The following is a 24,810-nucleotide window of genomic DNA, read 5'->3' on the forward strand; positions in this document are numbered from 1 at the left end:
ATTTCAAAGAGGCGTCATTAGTGCTGACTGCAATTCAACAAGGAGGACTTTTTGCCAAAAAAAATAAAAATAAAAAGTGTAAATAGAAACCAAATGCTAATGATTATTTAAAAACAAAAATTGTAAAGTCTTTCCTGTTAACAACAAAAAAAATAAATAAAAATTAAATACCTCATCCCACTCTAAAAGGTAACTTGTGATTTTCGATCCATTATCAACTGGTGCCTAAGTGAGGAGAGAAATAAAAAGAAACAAATTAGAAGTAATATGAACTTAATATGTTTGCAGATATTTATGAAACATGCTATGGTATTTTTATGCTTTACTAGAGTAAAATGGTTACATACAGCACCTTTAAGTTTAAATGTACCTTCATTGAAGAATTAACAGAATTAGTCCTATATGTCTGATGAACAGATAACTTCCATACAAGTATGAGATAAACCGCAGTCTCACCTTCCACTGTAGGGTGAGCGTGCTCTTTGTGCGGTGGGATAGTTTAGGGGGCAGCGGGCAGTCTGGGGTACTGCTGTGGGTGGTGAAGGACCCCACCTCAGAGCACGGACCCTTCATAGAATTGCAAACAGCATTCACTCTGAGAAAGACAAACAACACACACATTTAGAAGGCATAGTTCATTCAAAATTATCTACACTACATTTAAAGCAGGAACAGTGAGGGGGAAAAATAACCTTTTTGTGTTTTCCAAAGAAAAAAAACGTAGTGCATTCGAGGTGTACATTTTATCTGTAATAAAATACATGACCTTCTAGTACCAGCTGTGCCTTTTTCAATGTATTTTCTGATTGAGTGCACATTGCTTTTACAATTCTAGAAAATTGCTTTTACAAAAAGAGTCATAAAGCATTTTACTTCACTTTTCGCTTATTCCTGTGCTGGAAAAGGTGGGACAGAATTAATCTGGCCACACGTGCCATTTCCCAACAGGTCACTCAGATTTATAAAGAGCGATCAAATAATCACTCTTAGAACGTTCAGGGTTAAATTCCGACTGCAGAGACAGACAGTCTCCCACTATCCCTTAATCAGAACATATATTCAGACACTAGTCCCACTGCTACCAGGGTTCAAAGGTCAACCGAAAATTCAGCTGACAATTTCAATGCGTTTTAATGAGGATCCAGACAAACCGACTCCAAGCACTGGATTCTCTATTAACAAGAGCTCCCGGTGACAGAACAGATATCGCCTATCCCTGGCTGCAAAGAGTACAGCAGATGTGGGCTTGAAAGGTTCTTTGAGGACCAGTACATGCATCATATTTAAGCTTGACCTTTCCAACGCTGTGATGCACAGCACTTTCGGCTCAATTAATAACAGGTAACAGACAGACCATTAGAGGGACATTCAGGTAGAGTCGAGGTCATTAAACAAAAGAAGAAGTTAAAAAATTATGACTTATACTCCATTAACGTTAACTTCGATTATGTAAAAAAAAGAAATCTGCAGATAACTGGATCACTGTAATGACAATACTGATCATCAGAAATAGCATGGATTTCTGGGATAAAGGGCTCTAATAACAGTAATAGTTTAACTACTCATAAGCACATGTTCTTGCACAAGGCAAGAAATGAAGTTGAGAGCTGCACTTACCTTACGTGGTAGTCTGTTGCTGGTCTGAGATCTTTTAAATTGCATTCCAACTCCTCTCCACTGAAAACACACACACACACACACACACACACACGATGGTTACTGACCTTAATGGATCCAACAACAGAGTCGTGCTGTCCAAAGTGCAAAATTGACTTTCATTAAGGATGCTGTTATTATTGAGCACAACTGCTCAAGGGAAAAAACTTTGAGTGGTTTTGCCTTGATAGGGTTTCCTGCAACCTTTTTTCCTGCTGGTGCGACTATTTTGTGTAATTTCAAGATTGCCCCATTCTTTTAGATTATGCTCTGTCATTTTCTTTTAGTGTGTGGGGAAAAAAAACATAGGCAAACACTCAAAAGTGGCGTTGAATGATAATATAATATACACTCTCCTAAAGGATTATTCTACGTGGCATTGATTCAACAAGGTGCTGAAAGCATTCTTTAGAAATGTTGGCCCATATTGATAGGATAGCATCTTGCAGTTGATGGAGATTTGTGGGATGCACATCCAGAGGACAAAGCTCCCATTCCATCACATCCCAAAGATGATCTATTGGGTTGAGATCTGGTGACTGTGGTGGCCATTTTAGTACAGTGAACTCATTGTCATGTTCAAGAAACCAATTTGAAATGATTCGAGCTTTGTGACATGGTGCATTATACTGCTGGAAGTAGCCATCAGAAGATGGGTACATGGTGGCCATAAAGGGATGGACATTGTCAGAAACAATGCACTGGCACCAATTGGCACTAAGGGGCCTAAAGTGTGCCAAGAACACACCACCACCACCACCAGCCTGCACAGTGGTAACAAGCCATGATACCTCGGTTGTAACTCTTGTATCAACTCGAATCAGTCGGCCCATTCCCCTCTGACCTCTAGCATCAACAAGGCATTTTCGCCCACAGGACTGCTGCATACTGGATGTTTTTCCCCTTTCTCACCATTCTTTGTAAACCCTAGAAATGGTTGTGCGTGAAAATCCCAGTAACTGAGCAGATTGTGAAATACTCAGACCGGCCTGTGTGACACCAACAACCATGCCACGCTCAAAATTGCTTAAATCACCTTTCTTTCCCATTCTAAAATTCAGTTTGGAGTTCAGGAGATTGTCTTGACCAGGACCACACCTCTAAATGCATCGAAGCAACTGCCATGTGATTGGTTGATTAGATAATTCCTTTAGGAGAGTGTAATATTCCATATTTTCCACCAGCACCACTGCTCTCATATGTTAGTCTGGAGTCATGCTTTGAGACTCATGCTTCAAACGAATGATGACAGGATGTGAGAGGTCTGATTATCTTTCCTGTCTGCTTTCTGGATACTAAATCATACAAGTCCTGGTAAGAGAACAGGCTGCATCCAATAATTCTATCTGCTCGACAGATGATGTATTCATATCTAACTTGCTCCCTTGTGGTGAACTGTTAATTTATGAGAACATAAAGACTTCAAGGATTCTGAGCAGACTTCACAGCTCCTCTGTGATTATATACTTACCTATAAATGACACGGTACTGGCCGTTACGACCTTTGTCTGAGAGAGTGACCTCGTAGCTGCAGGTAAAGGGGTGTCCGTTACTGTGCCTGTCTCTGTTCTGGAGGCCTGCTGGTGGAGCCCAAGTCAGTCGAGCTGTCCGGGCCTGGACATTAAGAACCTGTGAAGCAAACACAGAACAACAAACACCATCAACTGTAGAACTGGAAACAATATTATTAAGCATGTCAAGTGTATTTGAATCTGTGGGTAGGTGAAGCACACAAGATTTTTATTTATTTTTAAACAATGAACAAAGATAAAAAAAATTGTAAATGTAAAACAAGGTGCATTCTAATTATTACTGGTCATTTCATTTTTATTTTTAAAGAAAACGTTTGTCAATTATTCTGTCATTATTTATTCCTGTTCATATATTTGTATATATAATATTTTTTTTAATAAGTACAAATATTCGATTTTGTCTCTCGATTAACATCAGCATAATACTGCAGGACACACCACTATCAAAAATGACTTCATGTCAACCACCACTGTACAAACATGCAGGAAAAACAAATCGTTGTTCTAATCCAAGGCTATCATTTCTAAGGCTAAATCTAAATCAGCTTTCAAATGTGCTACAAAGACCTCCACTAAAGCAGCCAGATGCAATTTAAGACAAAATTGGAAGGAGCAAGTCATTTAGATAAGAGTTTGATGGATTGTCATTTCATTTTGAGGTTAGCATAACCCAACTTTGAAACTATTCATTTGCTAAACCTACCAGAATTATAGACTGGCAAATAAAAAAAGGAGTATCAACCAATAAACAAACGAAAAAACATGGCTAGGTAAGACACGACTCACGAGGACTTGAGTGTAATGAATGTTGTACAAAGATAAAATAGAACAAACAACCTTTAACCTCCCTCAATCTTTAACCACAGACTTTTTAATCCGTAACACAAAAATTGCTCTTCCAAAAACCCAACCTGGCAACAAATGGGTAATATTAATTACCTTCCGTTTTTAGGCCTGCAATCTGAACCACTCAATTGCTCTGCTAAAATAACTATGTGTGTCAAACAGAAATTAAGGTATACACGTAAAGAGTCAGAGCGGGTAGAACTCCTCTATAACAGGTCATTCAGTGTAACCCTGTGTATGAGGATATAACACTGACATGAATGAGCTGTAAATGTCTCTCTACCTTCAGTCAGGCAGAAGCAAATCTCTCAAACACAATCTGTCCTGTGGCAAGAGTAACTGCAGGTGAAAAACGTCTGTGGAAAAGCTATGGTTGTTGCTCTCGGATGTGCACAGCTAGGATTGCAACTGGCACTTCTGAAGCTACAGCAATATGTTCTCAACAAATCGGCTGCCATCAGACCAGGCTTTCTCACAGAGATACTGAAAAGCTCTGAGACCTATATCGTTCAATAGCTTGGGATTGGAACAATTAATGTTTTTCTTTTTAAAATGTTTGTTCACCAAGTTTGACCAAAACAAATAAGCTAAATTACAAATTAAAAATTGTAATTTATTCCTGTGACGGCAAAGCTGTCTTCAGTGTCACATGATCCTTTAGAGATCCTTCTAATATGCTGATTTGCTGCTCAAGAAACATGTCGTATTACCATCAATGCTGAAAACAGTTAATGCTTGATATCTTTGGTAAATAGACCATTTAAAAGAACAGCTTTTATTTAAAATAATTGTCTTTACGGTCACCTTTGACCAATTTAAAGCATCCTTGTTGAATAAACAAAAAAATCTAACTGACTCCAAGCTTCTTTTGAAAGATAGTATGTGTATGTATTTAAAATTTATTTAAAAAGTGACACAAAGTTCATGGTAAGGAAAACTTTCATATACTGAAGTGAAATTTAGTGTATGGCCCTAAAACATGCCCATGGGGTAAAGTATATTTAGGGTGCAGTGCCACCAACTGGTCAAAGTTGTACATTATGATTAAATCTGCTTATTTTTCATCAATGTCTTAGTGCTGTAGTACCATGACTCAATCCTGGGCTGCATCAACTACAGTATAATGAGAAGTTGGAGTGCATTAAGTGGTAGAGAGAGCTTGTGATATTGAGAACACCGCTTGCCACTAAACTTCAGCCATTCAAAGGATTTGGCCCCGGTCTGTAGTATCCAGTGCGTTTCTACTCTGTGGGACACTCAATTTAAGATTGATGAAGACACTGAACAAGAAAGGCAGCTCCATTAGAGAATGTTGCAGAGATGAGGATGAGGACAGATTTAAGTCATTTACTTCCAAACTTGCACATCCTTCCAGATTGCCTCATCTTGGGACACACTGCAGCTCAGATGTTTTCCACACTACCTGCCTGCACCCGTCAGGCTATTTTCACTCTGTACTCTATGTTTTATGCCAAATCTACTCCCATTCATGGAGCTGCAGGTATATCTTGCAAAACTGTGGAGTACGTTTTCACAAACAAAAGTCTTACAAAGGCTACATTCATTTCATCAAAAATATTAAAAAGAGTACTAATGGGAATATTATTCAAATTGAAAGTAACTTTTAAATTTTAAAACGTAAATTATTCCTGTGGTGACAACGCTTTATTTTCAGTGTCATATGATCCTTCAGAAATCATTCTAAAATGCTGATTTGCTGCTCAAGAAACATTTCTTATTATTATCAATGTTGAACAATGTTGAATGTTTAAATCAATAAAAGTTTTAAAACAGCATTTTTTTATCGCAATGTGACTATTTTTACTGTAGCTTTTGATGATTTTTTTTCTGAATAAAAGTATTAAATTCTTAATACTTATATGTTTGAACGGTAGTATATATATAGTGGCATTTTTATGTACTATAAACAGTGTATAGTAGGAGAGGCAAAGTACTGCAGAACGTACTATGACTACTCAATATCAAATGTCAGTTTTGCTATAATGTAATATGCAGACAGAAAATATTGTAGTTTTCAGACAGATGCACGTTTATTATTATTAAATATAATAAAATATGACCTTTCAGTCAGCAGTGTTAACAAACTGATTTTCATTTCTTTACTGCTAATTTTATGATAATGAGGGATTAATCTTACACTGAGGGAGTAAATGAGACAGCTGTTCAAATGTCAATCACACACTAACAAATGCATGCAAACTAAAACACAAAACAGAACAGATGATTGATGACTATGGGTTAGTTTCACTTATGGATTATCACTTAAAGTGACAGTATGTCCTTAGATAGTTCTGAACTAAACAACAGCAAGAGCAGCAGGCTGAGTGAACAGATGGAGAAAGAGCGGAGGTCAGAAAACATTGTTTTGATGGAAATGTTTACCTACTTCTCAATTGCTTGACAGTGGAACCTAAAAAAGAAAATGCTGCCCCTGTGTGGCTGCAATGGGAACCGTTTGTAATTGTAAACAAATATGAAAAGATCTTGGTGACTTTTACTGAACGTCTCCTAATGACAAATACATTTAATTAATAATGTAATGTCATGTTTTATGCCCACTTGTATTTGCAGCCTGTACTTTCTGTTGGCCATTAAAGGACCTCATGTTTATCTGATAACATTACCAAACCATAAGTATTTTTCACTTGTGAGGTTTTTAACTCATATTCCAGACCCACCTGTGGTTTTTCCATTCCCGAAAGAACATCCTGAACTCTCTTTGCTTCTGAATCATGATCTGCAGCCGGGAGAAAGAAGAAGAGAGAAAAATACGAGGGTTATTCCGACATGAATCAGCAGGGGTCAGGCTTAAGTCAGAAATGGAGCAGGAGAAAAACATCAAGTGTTAAGGCCAATTTATACTTCTGCGTCGAGGGTACGCCGTAGTGTACGGCGTTGGCTACGCACGTAGGCGACGCCGTTGTGAGCATTTATACTTCTGCGTTCAGGTCTTGGTTGCTCTGCAGTACTGCTCCGAAACGCTAGTTGGCGGCGGAGAGTTTTAATGTTCCACTGTGTTTAGATTCCTCGCGGCTAGGTTACTACGAGTGAAAGAGAGCTGATCATGTTGGAGTTGGAGCTTATTAAGGTGGAAAAACAGTTCACTTTAGTGAAATTACTAAAACTGAAAGGCAGAAATGAGAGAAGACTTCGGAGGAGATGAAACGTGTGGAAATCATAGACAGTTGTGGAAATGCGTGAGAAGGTACGTGCGGAAATGCGTAGGAGGAAATGCGATGCTACCAAGCCGACCAATCACCGATCTTGCGGTCCGCGTCGTCGCGACGTGTAGTTACATTTTTGAGGAGGTGCGCGTCAGGCGACGGCGAAGGGTACGCGGTATGGGACGCGTCTGTGCGTATGCTACGCCGTACCTACAGCGCGCACCCTACGCAGAAGTATAAATTGGCCTTTAAAGGGTTAAGTTCACCCAAAAAATAAAGAACATTGTGTCAATTTATTCATGCTCATGTAGACAACTTATACATTTTTATTTTAGGTGAACTATCCCTGTAACCACTAATAATCTTTTCAGGTAATGGACCTTTCTGAAACGAAGAAATAAACCATAAAAACAGAGAAAACAGAATTATATTTGAAAATAGAATATAAATTTGAGGAGAAACAGAAGGTGTTTTTCGCCTTCTGTCAACATTTTTTACACAACAAGGCATTGAAAATTTCATAACCACAGACCCCACTGAAAAAGCGGTGGCACAGCGGAGACATGATCTGTCGGATGCTTGCATTTCTACGTCTCTCTACTGAACCACATCCATAACTCGTGCGCAACTCCCATGCCAATTTGAAATCTGCATGTGGAAAAAATGCTCAATTACCTCATTCTCCCAAGGCCAGATTAGCTCACTTAATCTACCAGATCATTAGCGACAGACAGTCAGAATACCTTTAAATCTTTATTGGCCTGTGAATACACGCACACCCACAACTGCTCGGTAACCCCTAATTTATCATTTCCACTGAAGACCCAAACAAACAGGATCCACATGAGCAGATTTTTCTCTTCAGGGGAGTAAACTTTTACTCGATTTCACTCTCTGGGGTGTTGTAAATCAGTTTTTGTGCATGTGGCCTACCCTTGGTATAATGTATCTATGTGTAATATATACACTGTAAAGTAATTTTTATAAATGATACAAGTATATCATTTATAAAAATTACCTTACACATATATATAGTCAAACCAAAAATTATTCAGACACCAGATATCATTTTTGATATTTTTTTTACTAATGGTGGCAGGACACTATAGTTCACTTATGTAAGCAAAAAGAACAAAATAAAAAGTTAACCGTCACATATTATACATATTATAAAATTGATCTCATCTGACATCTATTCAACCTAATTCATTTGTGAGAAAGTCTAACAGAAGGATGGCCAAACCAGTAAAATATAAATGGATTTCGTCATATTTTATTACCATTTTCTAAACTATAGAAAATAAACTGTGACAATGTGAGAAATGTTGAAGATGTCTGAATAAATTTTGGTTTGACTGTATACCCACACATTGATAAAACAATACGACTATCATAATCCAAAAAACGCATGCAAAGTAAGTATCTGAAAATTGATACTTATTTTGTTCATATTAATTATGATCACACAGAATAATGGCTATAATTTGTCCAGTTATAAGATAATAAGATAAGTTATAAGAACCAATAAGATAAAATTTCCTATTTATAGTCAGAAACATTAAACTGATGCTGAAAAAACAGGTTCATAAACACAACCTAATCCATAACATGTGTATGATTGATGTGTGTATTTATTAAAGTATAGAGCACACCGGGAGTTCACAACACCTTTGGGCCTTCATGAGTCATGGCAACAGTGATGTCATACACAATCACCTTAACATGACCCCAGGAGGTTGACACGCAGGCTTCCCCGAGACACGGAAACCTTACTAATTCCGTGTGTGTGTGTGTGTCTGTCTCACATTGAAATATTCATGAACAGTGATGAGTAATTGTGCAGACATGGAAGAATACAAGGTGGACTTGCTTTTGGCATAGAGAGCTCATTTAAACCCACCCTCACACGAAATATGGAGTCTTCATTGTAGAGACACATACTGTAGCAAGATAGTGTTACAGTCTAATGTCTCCTGAATGAGAATGTTGCTCCCCCTAATACGACCTGCAAGAAGCAGCACACGGTGCATGGCTGTAACACACACAACTAAGCCCATTTATAAGAAAAGAAAAGAAAAAAGGAAGAAATCAATTTAAAATAGACGAGAATGTTGATATGTCCTAATGGAACTTCCTATTTCACAAGGGAATACATCAAGACATCTCTGCTGACTCAAACTAGCCATCAAGTCCACTTCCAGTGTGTCCATCCGCTCCTCTCCTTCCGCTCCCGCACTCCGAGGAACCTCTTTCTATTGCTGCTTCCAAGCACAACACTTGACTTTCCAAAGCTTCACGTCGGTTTCTCACGCATGTCGTTTCCATAGGGAGCGGACGGTTGAGGCTAACTGCTCACTCTCTGTCTCGCCCTCCTGCCACGTTCTGAATAAATGCTGCTTCCCTATATATAAATGAAAATAAATAAAGGAGGGAAAAAAAACAAACACCCCTCATTTTAAAAGTAGAGTTGTATTCTGTTCTGCACCATGCTTAAGTTAATTTCCTTCTTCATTTCTCGTGTCTTCTCTGGATATCTGGGCTGGAGAGGAGTTTCTGACTTCAATTATAGGCCAAGGTCAAAGATGGGAGAACGGAAAAGAGGATAAGGAATGTGGAAAAAAGGGACTGAGCTTAAAGGGTTAGTTCACCCAAAAATGAAAATTAAGTCATTAATTACTCACCCCCATGCTGTTCCAACCCCGTAAGACCTTCGTTCATCTTCGGAACACAAATAAAGATATTTTTGATTGAATCTGAGAGCTGGATCAGTCCTAGATAGACTGCCTAAGGGACTGGCTCTTGACGGCCCATAAAGTCATTAAAGAAAAGGTTTAAATATTTCATGTGCCTACAGCGGCTCAATTATAAGTTTATCAAGCGACGAGACTACTTTTTGTGCGAAAAAAAAACATAAATAACGACTTTATTCCACTATTCCATTACTTCCTTATGGGCGCATGCGCGAGAACTGAGACGAGGACGTTGTCATTCGTCTACTTCTTGTTACCGGCTGCTCACCGCTTAGGAGTTTTACCGCCACCGCAGACTATCTAGGACTGATCCAGCTCTCAGATTCAATCAAAAATATCTTTATTTGTGTTCCAAAGATGAACGAAGGTCTTACGGGGTTGGAACAGCATGGGGGCGAGTAATTAATGACTTAATTTTCATTTTTGGGTGAACTAACCCTTTAAGTTAATATAACCAGCAACATAGAAGTGACAGAATGAGAGGAAAGAGAATGTGATAAGAGGAAAAAGAAATCAAAACTTAACTATAAGTTGTAAACGTTAGCGTGTAGCGCCTGCTTGTTATGAAGATTTGCTATATTTTAGCCGTGCTATAATCAGCTTTTTAACTGTCGGACCAGCTAACCATACATCTTAAACTCTTACTTAGTAACAAACAGCCATAATACCCTGCAACCAAAAAGAAAGATGCTAAAAAACACCCTGAACACCTTACAAACTATTTAGCATCACCTAGGAACTGCATACATGGTTAATAAGCTGAAGGTCAAAAGGTTTTAAAGGCTACGCTCTGAGTCATGAGAGAGCTCATACTTGACCCTACAACACTCTTTAAATCAATATGAAAATCTCTCTCTGGACTTTTTTAACAAACTGACAGTGGTCTAGAGCTGCAGTGTGAGTGGAGTGTTTGGGTGTTTAGCTCCCAAATGATGTGATTGAGTGTGCATGTGTATATAAAGAGGTGCTAGGTAAACATCCAAAACTGAATTTGCAGACTATTGGGGAAAAAAAAGTCTCTAAGAACACCCACAGAGCTGCAGACGCCAAACGGTCAGGCCAGTAACTACACCCACATGTCTGCACGTCCGTTTGTGAATGTGTGCGAGTGCTGGAGCTGCTACAGGCACTTAAAACAGGCTCACATCCTCTAGCTAGCATCCTGAATATAGGGCTACAGATAAAAAAAACTAGACTGCAACTATCAGGAGGCCTGATCAGTCAGACATAAACAAGTTTCACAGTCCTAAATTCTGTTAGTGGGGTTGATTTGTCTGTTTGCTTTTAGATTAAAACCTCCTGGAATTTTTCAAGCACTTCATCCAGAAAATAAAGAGTTCTTTTGTGGATCTTTGCGCAGAGGCACACACAATCTGCAAATTACTCCCCCCTGGTGGGACGACACGAAACAGCACATTCTTGATTAGTGACGGTTGTTGAACAGACGCAGGCTACAGGGCCAGAGATGTTCCGTGAGTCCATACAAAAATGTGCAAAATGACAGAGCAATGGTTAGTCAACCAGAAAATCATCAGGAAAGACAAACTGAAGTTGTGGCTACACCAACAGATAGGAGTCCAGATGACTACAGCTAGGAAATCAAACGTGCTAGTGTTCTTTTTAAGCACTTTGTAATACACGCTTCATTATATTAACATAGATATTGCTTTCAAGGCACAACAGGAAAGAGTATATTGCCAGGTGATCAAATAAAACAGAAATCTTCATCATACACATCTCAGAAGAAAAAAAAGTCACTAATAACGGGTTGTGAGGGAGGAGGGCGTGTGGGAGGAAGAGAGAGAAAGAGTTGCAGGCTCCCAATCGTTCTCATCTCCACACAGCACATTCCATCTGCTCAACAGCTGGCAGTCTAATCCCTCTCTCACACAAACCTGTGCCTCCCTGAGAACCACTGCCACAGTGCACTCACAAACACAGCACAGCTGACACAGCCACTCGCACTCAAGACAGACATGCAGATGAACATGAACAGACATTCCATCCATCCATCCATCCCAGATAGATATCAATCTATCCATCAGCGTACCTATCGGTCTATCTGTGCACGTCTAAATAATCTGTCAGTCAATCTGCATTCTTGTCTGTCGAGAGATTTGAAAGAGTGCCGCACAAGTCCTGAAAAGTGAAGCCAAAGCGTTTAGATCGCCCCCAGGTGGCTGGATGCAGAATAGCTCATAAACCCCTCCTTCTCATGTAATCAAATGAGACTAACTATACAAATCACATTTAAAATAATTTCTGTCATTTTAGGTATTTTTTTATCACGCTGATGTAAATTCAAGAGTTAGTTTTTTAAATAAGTTTGGATTTATTTAGTTATTTGATGCTATAAAAACGGGTTAGACGTCATGACTGACAGCTTCTCAGAGTCAAGTAGTCATTGGAGATTGGAGCTTTAATTTCTAAATTTCCATAACTATTTATTTCACACCGACATGAGTTGTTCGGTCCGACCGATTCTACAGGAGTAAGGATGGGCCTTGATACCACAGCTTCACTTCATGCTCACTACTGTGCAGACTCAGGAATCAATATGCCAGCGCAATATGTGGACATTGGTGGCTTCACTTTTCTAGAATAGAGAGTGAAGGCGTGTCGTCAATCTTGTTTTAGAGTCAATGGCCTAAAATCTAGACAGTCACTCTTCATCTGTCTGTCTGTTCTTGATAGTCTATCAGTCAGTTTATCTACAGTATTTGCATTTCAGTCTGTCACAACCATACTGTAGAAGTTAAATATTGATTACATATTGTAAACAGTACACTGCCTCTTCCACTATACATCATTTAGCAGACTAAACTGGTCAGCCAACCTTGGAGAGGTTGAAATGAGGACAAGACAGCTCAAGACATTAGCACTGCTCATACCTCATCTTTGATTTTCTCCAAAAAGCTTACTGTATATGTGTGTAAATGTCTAATAAACTATTGTTTTTGCTTTTATTTTAGCCCCATCAGCAGAATGGATGCTTGTAATTCAACAACTGCCAAGCTGGCATCAGTCTTGCCTTTAGTGTGCTAGCTCCATGTCTCTAGCTATCTCCAGAGGGACTCTCAGTGGCATTCGCTCACAGCAGAGATGCATGGCCTCCCTACTGCCAAGGGACACAATGATACGCCAGCGCTTCCTGGAAGGGAACTGGAAAGAATGGAGAAAGTTGGCAGAGGCTAGATAGTAGGGATAGAGGGAAAAGGAGGGAGGCGGAGGGAACGAGACTGCTGAGAGCTGCAGAGTGACTGAACCGGGGTGACCTGCTCTGGATGCCCAGTGCCACAATCGCCACAGGTATTTTTGTGTTTACTTTGTGCCTCCTTATTGCATGTGAATAAGTAGTCTATGGAACTGGGGGGAAGAAAAAAAGAATACTAAATCTCATAATTCACATTACTCCCAACCTTTTATTTGGTCAGTATTTTGCAAATGTTTTATTACATCTTAATGTCTCCATTAAGTTTGCTCTTTTATTTTTTAAATGTTCATCATGTGTAACAGGGCTCAATAGTAAGGATGACCCACTGACTTTGTTTTGGACCATCTGAGTTTTGGATTAGTTGGTCAAACTTGCCCATTTGAGCCATTGATCCGTTGTCCCTGAATATTTTGTGTGTTGATCTTGTATATCCATTTGAAAAAAAAAAAGATTCTGTGTGTGGATAATAATGGATTAATACATTTATTTGATTTGACTGGTACAGTAGAACTCCAGCTATCTCAGGCACTTTATCAAAAGACACCACTAATAATCCTGTCACGGACAAACACTTCCATTAAAACAGATGGAGTTTGTGCATTGTGTAAGAGGGACTTCCCAGAAAAACACACAAATGTTGCCGAATTCTATGGCAACTTCTTGAAAAGTCACCTACCCAGACTCGTAAGAATCTCTTGATAGGTGAGAGTTCTGGCGTGCCAACTGTAAATGACAGAATAAGCACCGGCAGATAATAGAAAGGTCATGTTTAATAGTTGAAGAGCAGGCATCCAGTTACCAGGTCCTAATCTTATTCAGTTTCCCCATGTTGCATCACCCATCATTGCTCAATCACATGCTGTTATTGAAGTGACCTTGGTGGATAACCTTTCTCAGTGACTAATATGCTGTGAGAGAGTGCATGTGGGAAACTGTTACCATTGTGGCAAAGACACAAAGCCAAGATTAACTAACATCTGTTGCTTCTAGTCGATAATGACGGAGTGAAAGCACGTGGCTGGAGGAAATGCACAGTGCCAAAGAGGATCAGAAGTGAACATCTGTTTCTGCTTGAGTCCTGAAGACGGAGAACTGGAGATAGAGAGGAGTTAAGGTTGAAGTGCTGCAAGCCTGAGACTATGAGAAGGTTAATCTAGTGCCCAGTATTCCTCTACACACAGGCTAAGCCCCATCCTAATCTAGTTAATGAATGTGGAGCGCTGAAAAGCGCAAATATCCTTTCAGCTTAGGAACTAAGGAACTGATGGGCCCCGGGATGTGGTTTCCTGCCTTATGTAATCGAGCTTCATGAGTGGAGGTGAGTGTGTTTGTGTCCATGGGGTGATCTGAGCAAAGACCATCCAGGCGAGGTGCTGAGAGAGAACAAGTCGAGTTGTTTTCACAGCTCCAGCCATGTCTGGTAGCCAGGCCTGGATCTTCAAGCTGCTATGCCAACAACGTATTTTCGACAGCTGGAATGTCTGCCCTTTTGTTGTCCGTCTCTCTCACATTCCCTCCATTTCTCTTTTTTGTTCTTCTTTAGTCTTGAGACTTTGATCATACTATGGCAGCTTCCTCTCAAACAGATTTTTTTTTTCACCTGATCTCCGGCGTGATCTAGGGAGCCAAGTAGTCATATGATCATGATGATGTCTAGGCTAGCAGCAAGGCTGCAGTGAGGCCCAGATGGCCGTAGCCCTCATTAAGTGACATGAGCTAGAAGCCTCAAGATTGTTTTCTATATAGTTCATCAACCATTCATTCGACTCCACAAGGGCTTGACCCCAGTCCCTTGCTTCTGGTGATCTCCAAAAAACTCATCTGCTTGGCCTATACACTGAGTGCATTGTGTAGTATTTTACACCAGATTATGCTTGATAACTTGCATAACAATGTTATGCAAGTTCTTTTGCATGCTTTAAAGGGATAGTTCATCCAAAAATCATTCGAACCGCACCACAGTTCGCTTGGAAGCAAATGAAGACCCATATTTTCAGCAATCTCGGTTGCCTTGTTTGGTGCACACCAGGGTTCGGATGGCAATGAACCTCTCTAACAGACACCAGGGTTCATTTTAATTGAATCAAACATGCCAAGTGCGAACAGTCCCTAAATGATCATTTCTGGGTGAACTTAATTGGATCATGAACAGTTCCAGATCTAAATTCTTTGCTCATAGTCCCTATTTCCTTTACCCCCTAATTTAAATATTGACGTCAAAACTGTATAAAAAAAGATAATTGTAAAATCTCATTTTCTTCAGTTTATCAACATGCGAGACAAAATAACTATCACAAAATAATCATCTAACTATCATGTATGAAGTGAGACAGCAGCCACAGTTATTGAGTTACAGCTTCAAGGTCCTATCTGCTGGGAATTCTGCCAGTCAGCATTCACCTTTGATTCTGAAGATACCAAGTGTGAGTAACAGATGCACATAGGGATATGAACGGTTAATCGATTATCGACTTATCGTTGACAATAATTTACTCAAATAAAAAAAATTAATTGTGGGCAAATTGAACATTGCGAACTTGACATTCTCATGCAAAGGACCCGACACAAACTTGAGGCAGCAAAACGAAACCAAACATGAGGCGGTCAAAACGGAGTGGAGTACCAGCTATATACAGCATGCTAACCTCGAAAATCCATCTGTATTACAATAACTTAGCTCTCCTTATTAGCTAGGCTCCTTGCATGCTGGTTAATAACTTTTTTTTAAAGCTGGGTCTCAAACATCAACAGCACTGTGTTGGTTGATACCACTATTGATACCATGATAAATTTACATTCTGAGGAAAATAGCCACTCAGTTAATCGTTAAACCGATCGATAAGGTCGATCAACTAAAGATTAATGAATTAACTGCGAAGGTCTATTGTGAGCTGATCAAACGATGGGCGATTTTCAGGAGACAAATTACATTTCCATGAGGTCACTGCGCAATGAGTCAAGTCTTACAACACCTGCATATATAATGCTAAATGTTCTGCCTTTAACATAATACACAGACAAATCATTGAATGTGGAATGTTTTGGTTTTTTTAGCGCTAAAACTGACTTTTTGGCAGATCAAATAAATGAATGGCGTCATTCCCTTTGCCCCACTTGTCAGCACTTGGCAAATGCCCATGCATTGAAGAAACACCTGGGATCAGTGGCACATTTATAATTTAAAGCTAAAACTTCAAGGACACTAAAGGCTGAGAACAAAAAAGATTTGGCAAAAGACCTTCTGGAGTGCAGACATGTGTTTAAATAATTTAAAACAGTTATGCTCTGAAAATTGATTATATTAAGAAAATGTTCTTGAGAGCAGAAAAACAGCATGTGAACATGTGATTGCTCTTCTGCAATGGGCACTGCAGGGGGCCCGATAAAGGCACATGTGGAATTGGTGAGGATCGGTGGCCATGCTCAAAGGACCCCTTCATTGGGAGAATGTGATTCCACAGGTATGTGGGCTGGCTTTCAGCAGAGGCCCAACCTGAGATACAAGGGCCACATTGTGGGTGCTGGAAAAATGATAGCACCTTGGCGATTCCCAGCTATGCAGTTTCCGCGGCATGATGACCCCCCCTTTACCTCTATTGATGCACTTATCTCTTTTTTTTTAAGAGGAGCGAAAAAGTTTGTGGGCACACTGTGGGAAACATGCATTACAGATGTCTAATGGAAGCCGTGAAACATCAGTGGCTAAAAATTCTATCCATGTACAAGATGATTTAATGTAACCACAATAACATCTATAATGTCTTGTGTAAACGTTGCTGAGAATTTTTGGCACAAAGCAGAAAGTAACCATCTCCCTCTCTGGACTGACTCTTAAAATTCCATGTATTTTTTTTTTTTTTTGCTTGAAAAAAATTATATATATATATATACACACACACACACATTTTTTTTCTTTTTTTTTTTAAATACATGGAATTTTAAGAGTCGGTGCAGAGAGGGAGATGGTTACGTTCTGCTTTGTGCCAACTGTTTTCAACATGGAGAATAATAAGAAATGTTTCCTGAGCAGCAAATCAGCATATTAGAATGATTTCTGAAGGATCAATATATATATTTATTTATTTATATATACATTTATTTATTTATTTTTTTCAGCATCATTACTTCAGTCTTCAATGTCACATGATCCTTCAGAAATCATTCTAATATGCCGATTTTCTGCTCAGGAAACATTTCTTATTATTCTCCATGTTGAAAACAGTTGTGCTGCTTAATATTTTTATGAAAACTGTTGCATTTATTTTTTTCATGATTTTCATTCTTTGATGAATATGAAGTTCAAAAGAACTTTATAAATGTCTTTACTGTCAATTTCAATACATTTTTCAATTATATATAAAAAAAACACACAAAAAAACGGCTAGACTTCTGCAAAAGTCCTTACCTTGTAAGTCTGGCTCGCTGGATCTGGGGCTACTCCGAGCTCCACGGGTGTTTTTTTTAGCTCCGGGACTGCTTCCCCCTCCTCCACCACCCCCAAGATTTCCGTGGACCTTGCCATAGCCATTGTACATGTTGTTGCAGCCCACATTGCTCTTATAGATGGAAGGAGGGCTGTTGAGACGATTCTGACGCTCCAGTCTGTCCTTCATCTTCTTTGGTGGCGGTTTGAATGTCTCATCCCGCCCAAGGTAGTTCATCCCGTACACAGGAATTATCTCTGTGCCAAAAAAAAACAACCACCATTCAACCATAAAAACTGCCATATAATTTAGGAATAGTAAAAATTATGGTGCGTTCCATTTGTCCTCGGAAGTGGGAAGTTCCTAGTCCCCAATAACTTTTAACTGGAATGCTCTTCAAGTTGGAGTTGGGAAATGGGAAATTCAACAACGCTGACTTCAAAATACAATATGGCTTCTCAGCATATCAACAGTGGTAAAATTGTTTATTAGTACTTCCGTTTGTCTGTGTCTCAAACTCAGTGGTGCACACAATATTATACAACCTCTATTTCTGATCTTTGTATTGGATTGTGGTCAACTCAGGCGTGACGTCATTCCCAGCTCCGACATGCCTCTTCCGAGGTAAATGGAATGCAGCATTACACTTACAAATACACTGAAAAGTTACAGAGCCCTTGAGGGGATATGGTGATGGGAAAAAAAAAATTGTCTTCTCTAGCTTTGGCTGTGAAACTGGAATATCATGAGATTTCATGTGATATCGGGACTACACTCTTAGAAGAAATGGTTCTATTTAGAACCAGAAATGGTTCCATCCCCCGCTTCATATATGGAACCCCAAAATGGTTCTATATAGAACCATTTTTTTTGGTAAAAGGTTCTATTCACCCAGTATGGAACCCCAGGGTTCTATATAGAACCCAGAGGAACCTTTTTTTTAAGAGTGTATAGAACCTTTTAGGGGTTCCAAATACGTAGCGCTGATAGAACCTTTTCTTCTAAGAGTGTATCAGAATAAGATGAGAGTAAGCTGTGTTTATATACCTTCATTGTACATAGGCGGGATATGGTGATGGTAGTACTGGTGAGGGGAAATGTCCCCAGGGCTGACGGGTGGGTAGAAAGCCGTGTGTGAGTTGGGAATAAAGGGTGGTGGGGCCATGTATGGAGGTAAGTGATGAGTTGGAGAGATAGCTGGAGAATAGCTGGGAGGATAGCATTCTGGAGACTGAGGGGTGACTACCACTCTCCGGACACCTGTGTTGTCCTCCAGCACCTTTAATGAAAAACACACAAGATTATTATTATTATTATTTTTTTTTTTTTAATGAATTTTCCGGAGCTGAAAATCAGATTTTTAAGTGTGTGTATATGACAGCCTGTCTGACAGGCCTATCAATAACAGACAACAATGTCAAGAATGATTAGCGTAGCTTAGATCAAGTTCAGGCTTGTGGTGCATTCAGATGTTGTGCAAACGGTGAGAGACATTGTTTCATTATGCATGGCTATGAGAGTGGGTCAGAGTTATTTTACAAAATGTCTTCATTAACATGTTCGTCCTTACAAAACAACTGTACAGCTCCACTGCAGTAAGCTATTAGAAACAGAATCATGGAGACAATATGGAGGAGAATGCAATGACACTGCCAGATGCAACAAGATCATGGGTGACAACATGAGTGCTAAATATCAGAGGTTGTTATGATTTCATATTACTCAACAGAGGTGTTTTCAGCTGGCCCTCAAGTTTGGAGAACTGTACCAGACAAAAAAAATGAATTAGTCTGAAAAAGAAAAGCTGTGATTAAAGTCTGTCTCGTAGATGCACACAGCTCTGACCACGCTTCCCGCTTCTAGTTGGCACTGGGCTAAAATAAACAGAGACAATGACCTTTGGACAATTAGCAGATTCCTTCAACTGCCACAGGAGGGGTGAAGAGTCAGGCCCATTAAAACTAAGAGGGCATGATTTTTAGGTCAAGTAGATTTTAAGTTAAAAACAAAACAAAAAAAACTGACCATTCTTACTATTTTATGGAATATTGCACTATTCATTATAAATTATGTATACATGCACATCATCTTTTTTTATTTTAAATTCATGTGCCCTCATAATGGTTAATCAAAATAACTTCCTCTCCCTCTTGCAGCAACATCTCTCCATCTCTCTCTTTTCTGATGAAGTGTTTAATGTATTTTTTTCCCTTTGGTCCAGTCTTATATAGTTACTGTAAATCCGGCATCTAGTTCATAAACGCCAGAGGAGAACTGCCGTTTTTCCTCGAACTTTTTTTTCTCCATTGGGCAACTGATGGAGTTTTAGGACACCATTGGGTCACTTGATGGAGTTTTTCGGTTCCTTGCCACTGTTGCAATTGGCTTGCTCAGTTGGGGATATTCAAAATAATTAACCAATCAGTAATACCCTTGATTACCTCTACCAAATGTGGATGTTTTTCCACTAAGAAATGAACATTGTTATTATGTTTTGATTCATAATGTGAAGCTGCTTTGATGCAATCTATATTGTGAAAAGCACTATATGACTTGACTATCTCAACAAGCCGACTAAGTGAGCCAGGATTGCCACTGGCACCCCCCTCAAAAAGAAAATAGGTGCATGACTACTTTGTTTTCCAACTCAGAGTGCAGAGTACACAAAAATTAGGAAACCCACTATACAGTAAACAGAAACCTAATCTGTTTGCGCTCTAATCTCCGTTTCTTGTAAACAGCATCACCTGATAACAACCTTCACTCATCATTGGTTACAGGGTCAGGTGGGGAATGCCTTCTCAACTTTGCTAGACTATCCATAATTTACCATGCATTTACTCTCTGCTTGGCACTCCATGACATTTGACAGCTGGCATTAAATTGCACAAACTCATTGAAAAATTAACCCTGCAACACAACCTTTAACAGTCCTTTCTAACACCAGCATAGAGTCAGAAATGGTGGATGGCTTTTAGCAAAAGCTTGCTAGTGGATAGCAAGTTTGTCAGCTTGTGGATAGATGATGAGGTGAGGTCTGTTGAACTATAAATGAAGACGTAATGTAACCACTAGGCTCCAGGCCCAGAGCTGTTGTCGTGCTGATTGTATCTCTCCAACAGCTACTGGTCAGGGGTCTGCTTTCATGTCTGGCAGATCATGAGCAAGATAAGAATTATGGTTTGGAGAGCTCATTCCAGATCAGCACTCGCTACATATTGATTACTCCTCTCATCTGCCAGAGTTTGGAATGATGACAGATTCTTGTATAATGTCTAATAGAACATAATAGAGAAGTAAGAGCCCTGGAAAGACCACAGGTCTCATTTACAGAGGTAAGAGGATGGGAGGTAGTCGATGCAGTGGGCATTATTGGATTTCTTTTTTTTCTCCCCTCAAAATATGGAAGCTGTCCCACAAGCACATGCTCAAGTAACAACTACTCATTTATAATGTGTAGTGTCATTTAAATGAAGTGTAAAACGTATGGACATGTGGCATGTTGTTCCTGGCTTCCATTGCGAGTCTATTATGGTTTTCTTTATTCCTTCTTTTTAGATACTGAGGGAAGAGTTAAAATAATTGTGCTGAAAAAATAAACTAAAATATATATTGTTTCCCTTTCCAAAGACATATTTATAAATGATATTATGATAAATTTTGCACTCACCTGGGAGATGTAGCCAGGAGGCACATGAATGGGTGGGATGGATCCATTGGGTGACATCATCGGAACCTCAGCAGGCCCTGTGCACATAGAAGAAACAAAAAGGTCAAATATTCAAATTCACCTCAGTTTGTTATAAAATATGCTAAACCTTTATATTTTGCAAACACTTGATGAAATAAATAGGACAAAACAAGGACCATAATGAGAGTAAATAAGAAATGCACAACTTGATAATTTGACATCAGCAGGCCCAGACTTCTTCAGAAAACTCCACAGAACTGAAATGCATGTTATTCATTAAATTCTGTTAATGTTCTGGCCATTGCGTGTTCTGTTATTAAATATTTTGGCTGAGCTGATCTATGCTTTTAGAGTGCAGCATTCTTAGTTCCATTCCACCATTCAAATCCCAAAAATTGCTGATTCTGACTGGGCATAATTATAAATGTAGATATCATTCCATCCTCATTGGCAACCAGCCTAAATAGATATGAACCAGCAAGGGATAGAACATACAAAGCAAACACGCCAATAATGGCATGGCACAGAGCAGGGCTGTGGGTAATTGAACTAGAGCAGTCCAGACAGAGCATTGCAGAGGACTGGAAAGGACTCAAGCAGCATGGACAGTCCCATTGCTCTGAGTGCCTCTCATCAGGCCTGATTTACTGCACACTCACTCTCTAGATCCCTTGCTCACTTTGATTGAATGACTGATGGGATCACCATTCATGACAAGTCACACACCAGTCTTTATACTTGCAAGAAACTCAAGCCCAACTATGAGACTTTACTCTAAATAAACATTTACTTTATTTGCTCAGAAACATTAATGTGTTTACACCCTAAAGGCGTTCAGATTGATGAAGAAATGGATAGGGAAATCATTTTCGAAATCATTTTCATTTCCAAATATACTGTACAGAGTCCGCAGTTTGAGCTTAAAACTATAGGATAAAAGCATCCACTATTTACTTTAAACTAGACACAAATCCCTATTACCCATTTTTAGATTCACTGGAACAAATATATTCAAATCCAAGTCATATCCAAATTGTGTTGCTGACTTTTCCACTGTGGTTTCTCTCTCTGCTCACAGTAGCGGAGGTCTGGCAAAATCTGGTAAAAACATTGCACCCTCCCCCCTGAGACCAGTAGTACCTCATTGCAGTACACGAGATCCAGGAGGCGGAGTTGGATCCATATCTAATGGGCGGAGATGGGTTGGTAGGATTAAGTATATGTAAGGTGGGAGGAGTTGGATCTGGATCCAACTCCTCCACCTGGATTTCGTGTTCTGCAGTGAGGACCATCTCCCGAGACAGCAGCAGTCAACTCTGCAATGCTTTTGCCAGTATAAATCACAGGATGGACTAATGAATTCTACAGTTCATTCATCATTAGCTGCCAAAGCCTGTTCACAACAACATTGCTAGTCACTACTATGTTATATCCTGAAGGAACATTCCAGAACTGCTCAACTGAAACGTTTTTCATAAAAGAGGCACTAGAGTAGGAGAGAAAGGAGGGATGAATCTTTCTCAGAAGATGATACACATGTAAAGTTATTATAATATCAGTACAGAAAATTTCCCCTTACAATACAATGTGTGTAACATTCAGATCTCTAGCTGGAACTTTATTTAGTAAAGCAGTGAGAAATCAGTAGATCAGTTCTTTTGGATGTGCTAGACATAACTATACTCAATCTTACAATATAGTGCAACAGTTGGGTTTCAAAAGTAAAAATCACATTCGAGGAATTATAGGAATTGATAAAATAACGGAATTGATTTTGAAACTTTTTTAATAAAAGACAGACCTACTGCGAGCTATGAAGTTGTTAATCATTTGTATATGCTGTTGTTGAAGCCATCAGCCTACAATGTTAACAAAAATAAATAAATAAATAAATATATAAATAAATATATATATATATATATATATATATATATATATATATATATATATATATATATATATATATATATAAACAAATAAACATTAACACTGTTTCTCCCAAAAAAATCTCCCAAAAAAATCTCCCACCAATCGGGAAATAGAAACAAGCAAATCGCACCAAAATATTTTTTTATTGTCCACCCATATCCACATGGTACACTGCAAATGATGTAAAGTCTGTTTCCCTAAGCTCTAGGGAGCAAACTACCAAAACATTTGCATATCTGTGAATAAAGGCAAATAGCTTGTAGCCAACATTTTATAAAAAGTACCCTGACTGTATCCAGCTATTTACTGCTAATAGTAAACAGCTTTCAAAACAATAGCCTTAGTGCAGCTAGCCACTTATCGCTAGTCGTTTGCAGCCAACTGCATTTTTAAACGAGTAGAGATTAGAGAATGACTGTAGTTTAAAATCAGGAGTAGTTTGTAGTTTAGAAAGCTACAGTTTCAAAGTGCGAGATGGTTTGAAGACTTGGTGAGGCAAACTGGTGAACATAGTTAACACAAAAACTCAAAAGGCAACAGGAGGGGTAAAGGGTTTTTCAGAAGCTGTTTTTCCAGTAAAAGCTAGACTCCAGCTGACATCAAAGGGGCCTTTTTGGTTAACTGGTGAGAACAGAGGAGGAGTCCTTACTGGAAGTGTGTGTGTGTGTGTACGTGTAAGAGTTTTGCACAACAGGGACCCTGTGTGAGTGCCCCTAGACAGTGACCTTGCTAGCAGAACAAATCCTTGTAGAACAAATTAGTCTATGATAATAAACACAAACAGCTTGTCAGTCAGAGCAAAGTCGAATGAGTGGGTGTTTGCCAGTCAGGGCGTATGTGAGTAAATGAAAGTGTGCAAGTGGGTGGGTTTACAGTAGATGCAAGTTGTTTGTTTAACCATCTTTACTTAACTAGTACAAGAAATCAAGGTCTGTCCTGTGTACACGCACCCACATTAGTATGTACACAAACACAGCTGACACAAATGTAAGGATCATCATAATCAGTGAAATAATGAAGTCAGCAGACAGGACAGGGAGAGCTGTGGCATTTTCAGATTATTCCTGCTGATGTAAAGGAAACACATTTTGCGCTCAATCCAACTCTGTGTGGGGATCTTGAGCATCTTGAACCAAGAAATAAATGATCTCTGTGAAAGTTGTAATAAATTATATTATTTTCTTTATTTGTAAGCCATGGCAAAGGAAAATTAGACGTGGAAAAATAGATCAAATAGTGCTGAGGAGGGTTTATTTCTCCAGGCTTGGCTAAAAACCTAACCAGAAGTGGGAATGCCAAAATTGTCAAAAGATGAGATACAGTCGCCAATCGACATGGGAACTGTATGAGCTGTGGTGTCACCACAGAAAAACGTGTCACCATAAATGTATCCCACACAGACAACATCACTATTAATAAAAAAGTTCTTTGAAGTACCTTGAAGTGCCATGGTACAAGACTATGCTTATCAAGTACTATCCTATTACCAATTTCACATGAAGGAAGATTGTTTCTGTGAGAATTTGACAACATCATAGCCAGCAGACATCACACCCTCTAGCCCAAGACTGGTTGCCCACTGA

General features: G+C 39.1%; 1 protein-coding gene across 3 annotated transcripts in view; it reads right to left on the minus strand.

Moving 5' to 3' along the window:
• Positions 1-24,810, minus strand: part of fndc3ba (fibronectin type III domain containing 3Ba) — a 130,370-nt gene that overhangs the window by 30,371 nt on the left and 75,189 nt on the right. For all 3 annotated transcript variants that reach the window (XM_039676756.2, XM_039676757.2, XM_039676759.2), the window contains 8 exons: positions 21,278-21,354; positions 18,655-18,886; positions 17,589-17,864; positions 6,734-6,792; positions 3,128-3,285; positions 1,618-1,677; positions 457-595; positions 172-225 (listed from right to left, as the gene is read on the minus strand). In XM_039676756.2, the coding sequence (XP_039532690.2) occupies positions 172-225; positions 457-595; positions 1,618-1,677; positions 3,128-3,285; positions 6,734-6,792; positions 17,589-17,864; positions 18,655-18,886; positions 21,278-21,354 (1,055 nt within the window). The remainder of the gene's footprint in view (positions 1-171; positions 226-456; positions 596-1,617; positions 1,678-3,127; positions 3,286-6,733; positions 6,793-17,588; positions 17,865-18,654; positions 18,887-21,277; positions 21,355-24,810) is intronic.

Source organism: Pimephales promelas, chromosome 5, assembly GCF_988280905.1.
Source record: "Pimephales promelas chromosome 5, fPimPro1.hap1.1, whole genome shotgun sequence".
NCBI classification, from domain to species: Eukaryota; Metazoa; Chordata; class Actinopteri; order Cypriniformes; family Leuciscidae; genus Pimephales; species Pimephales promelas.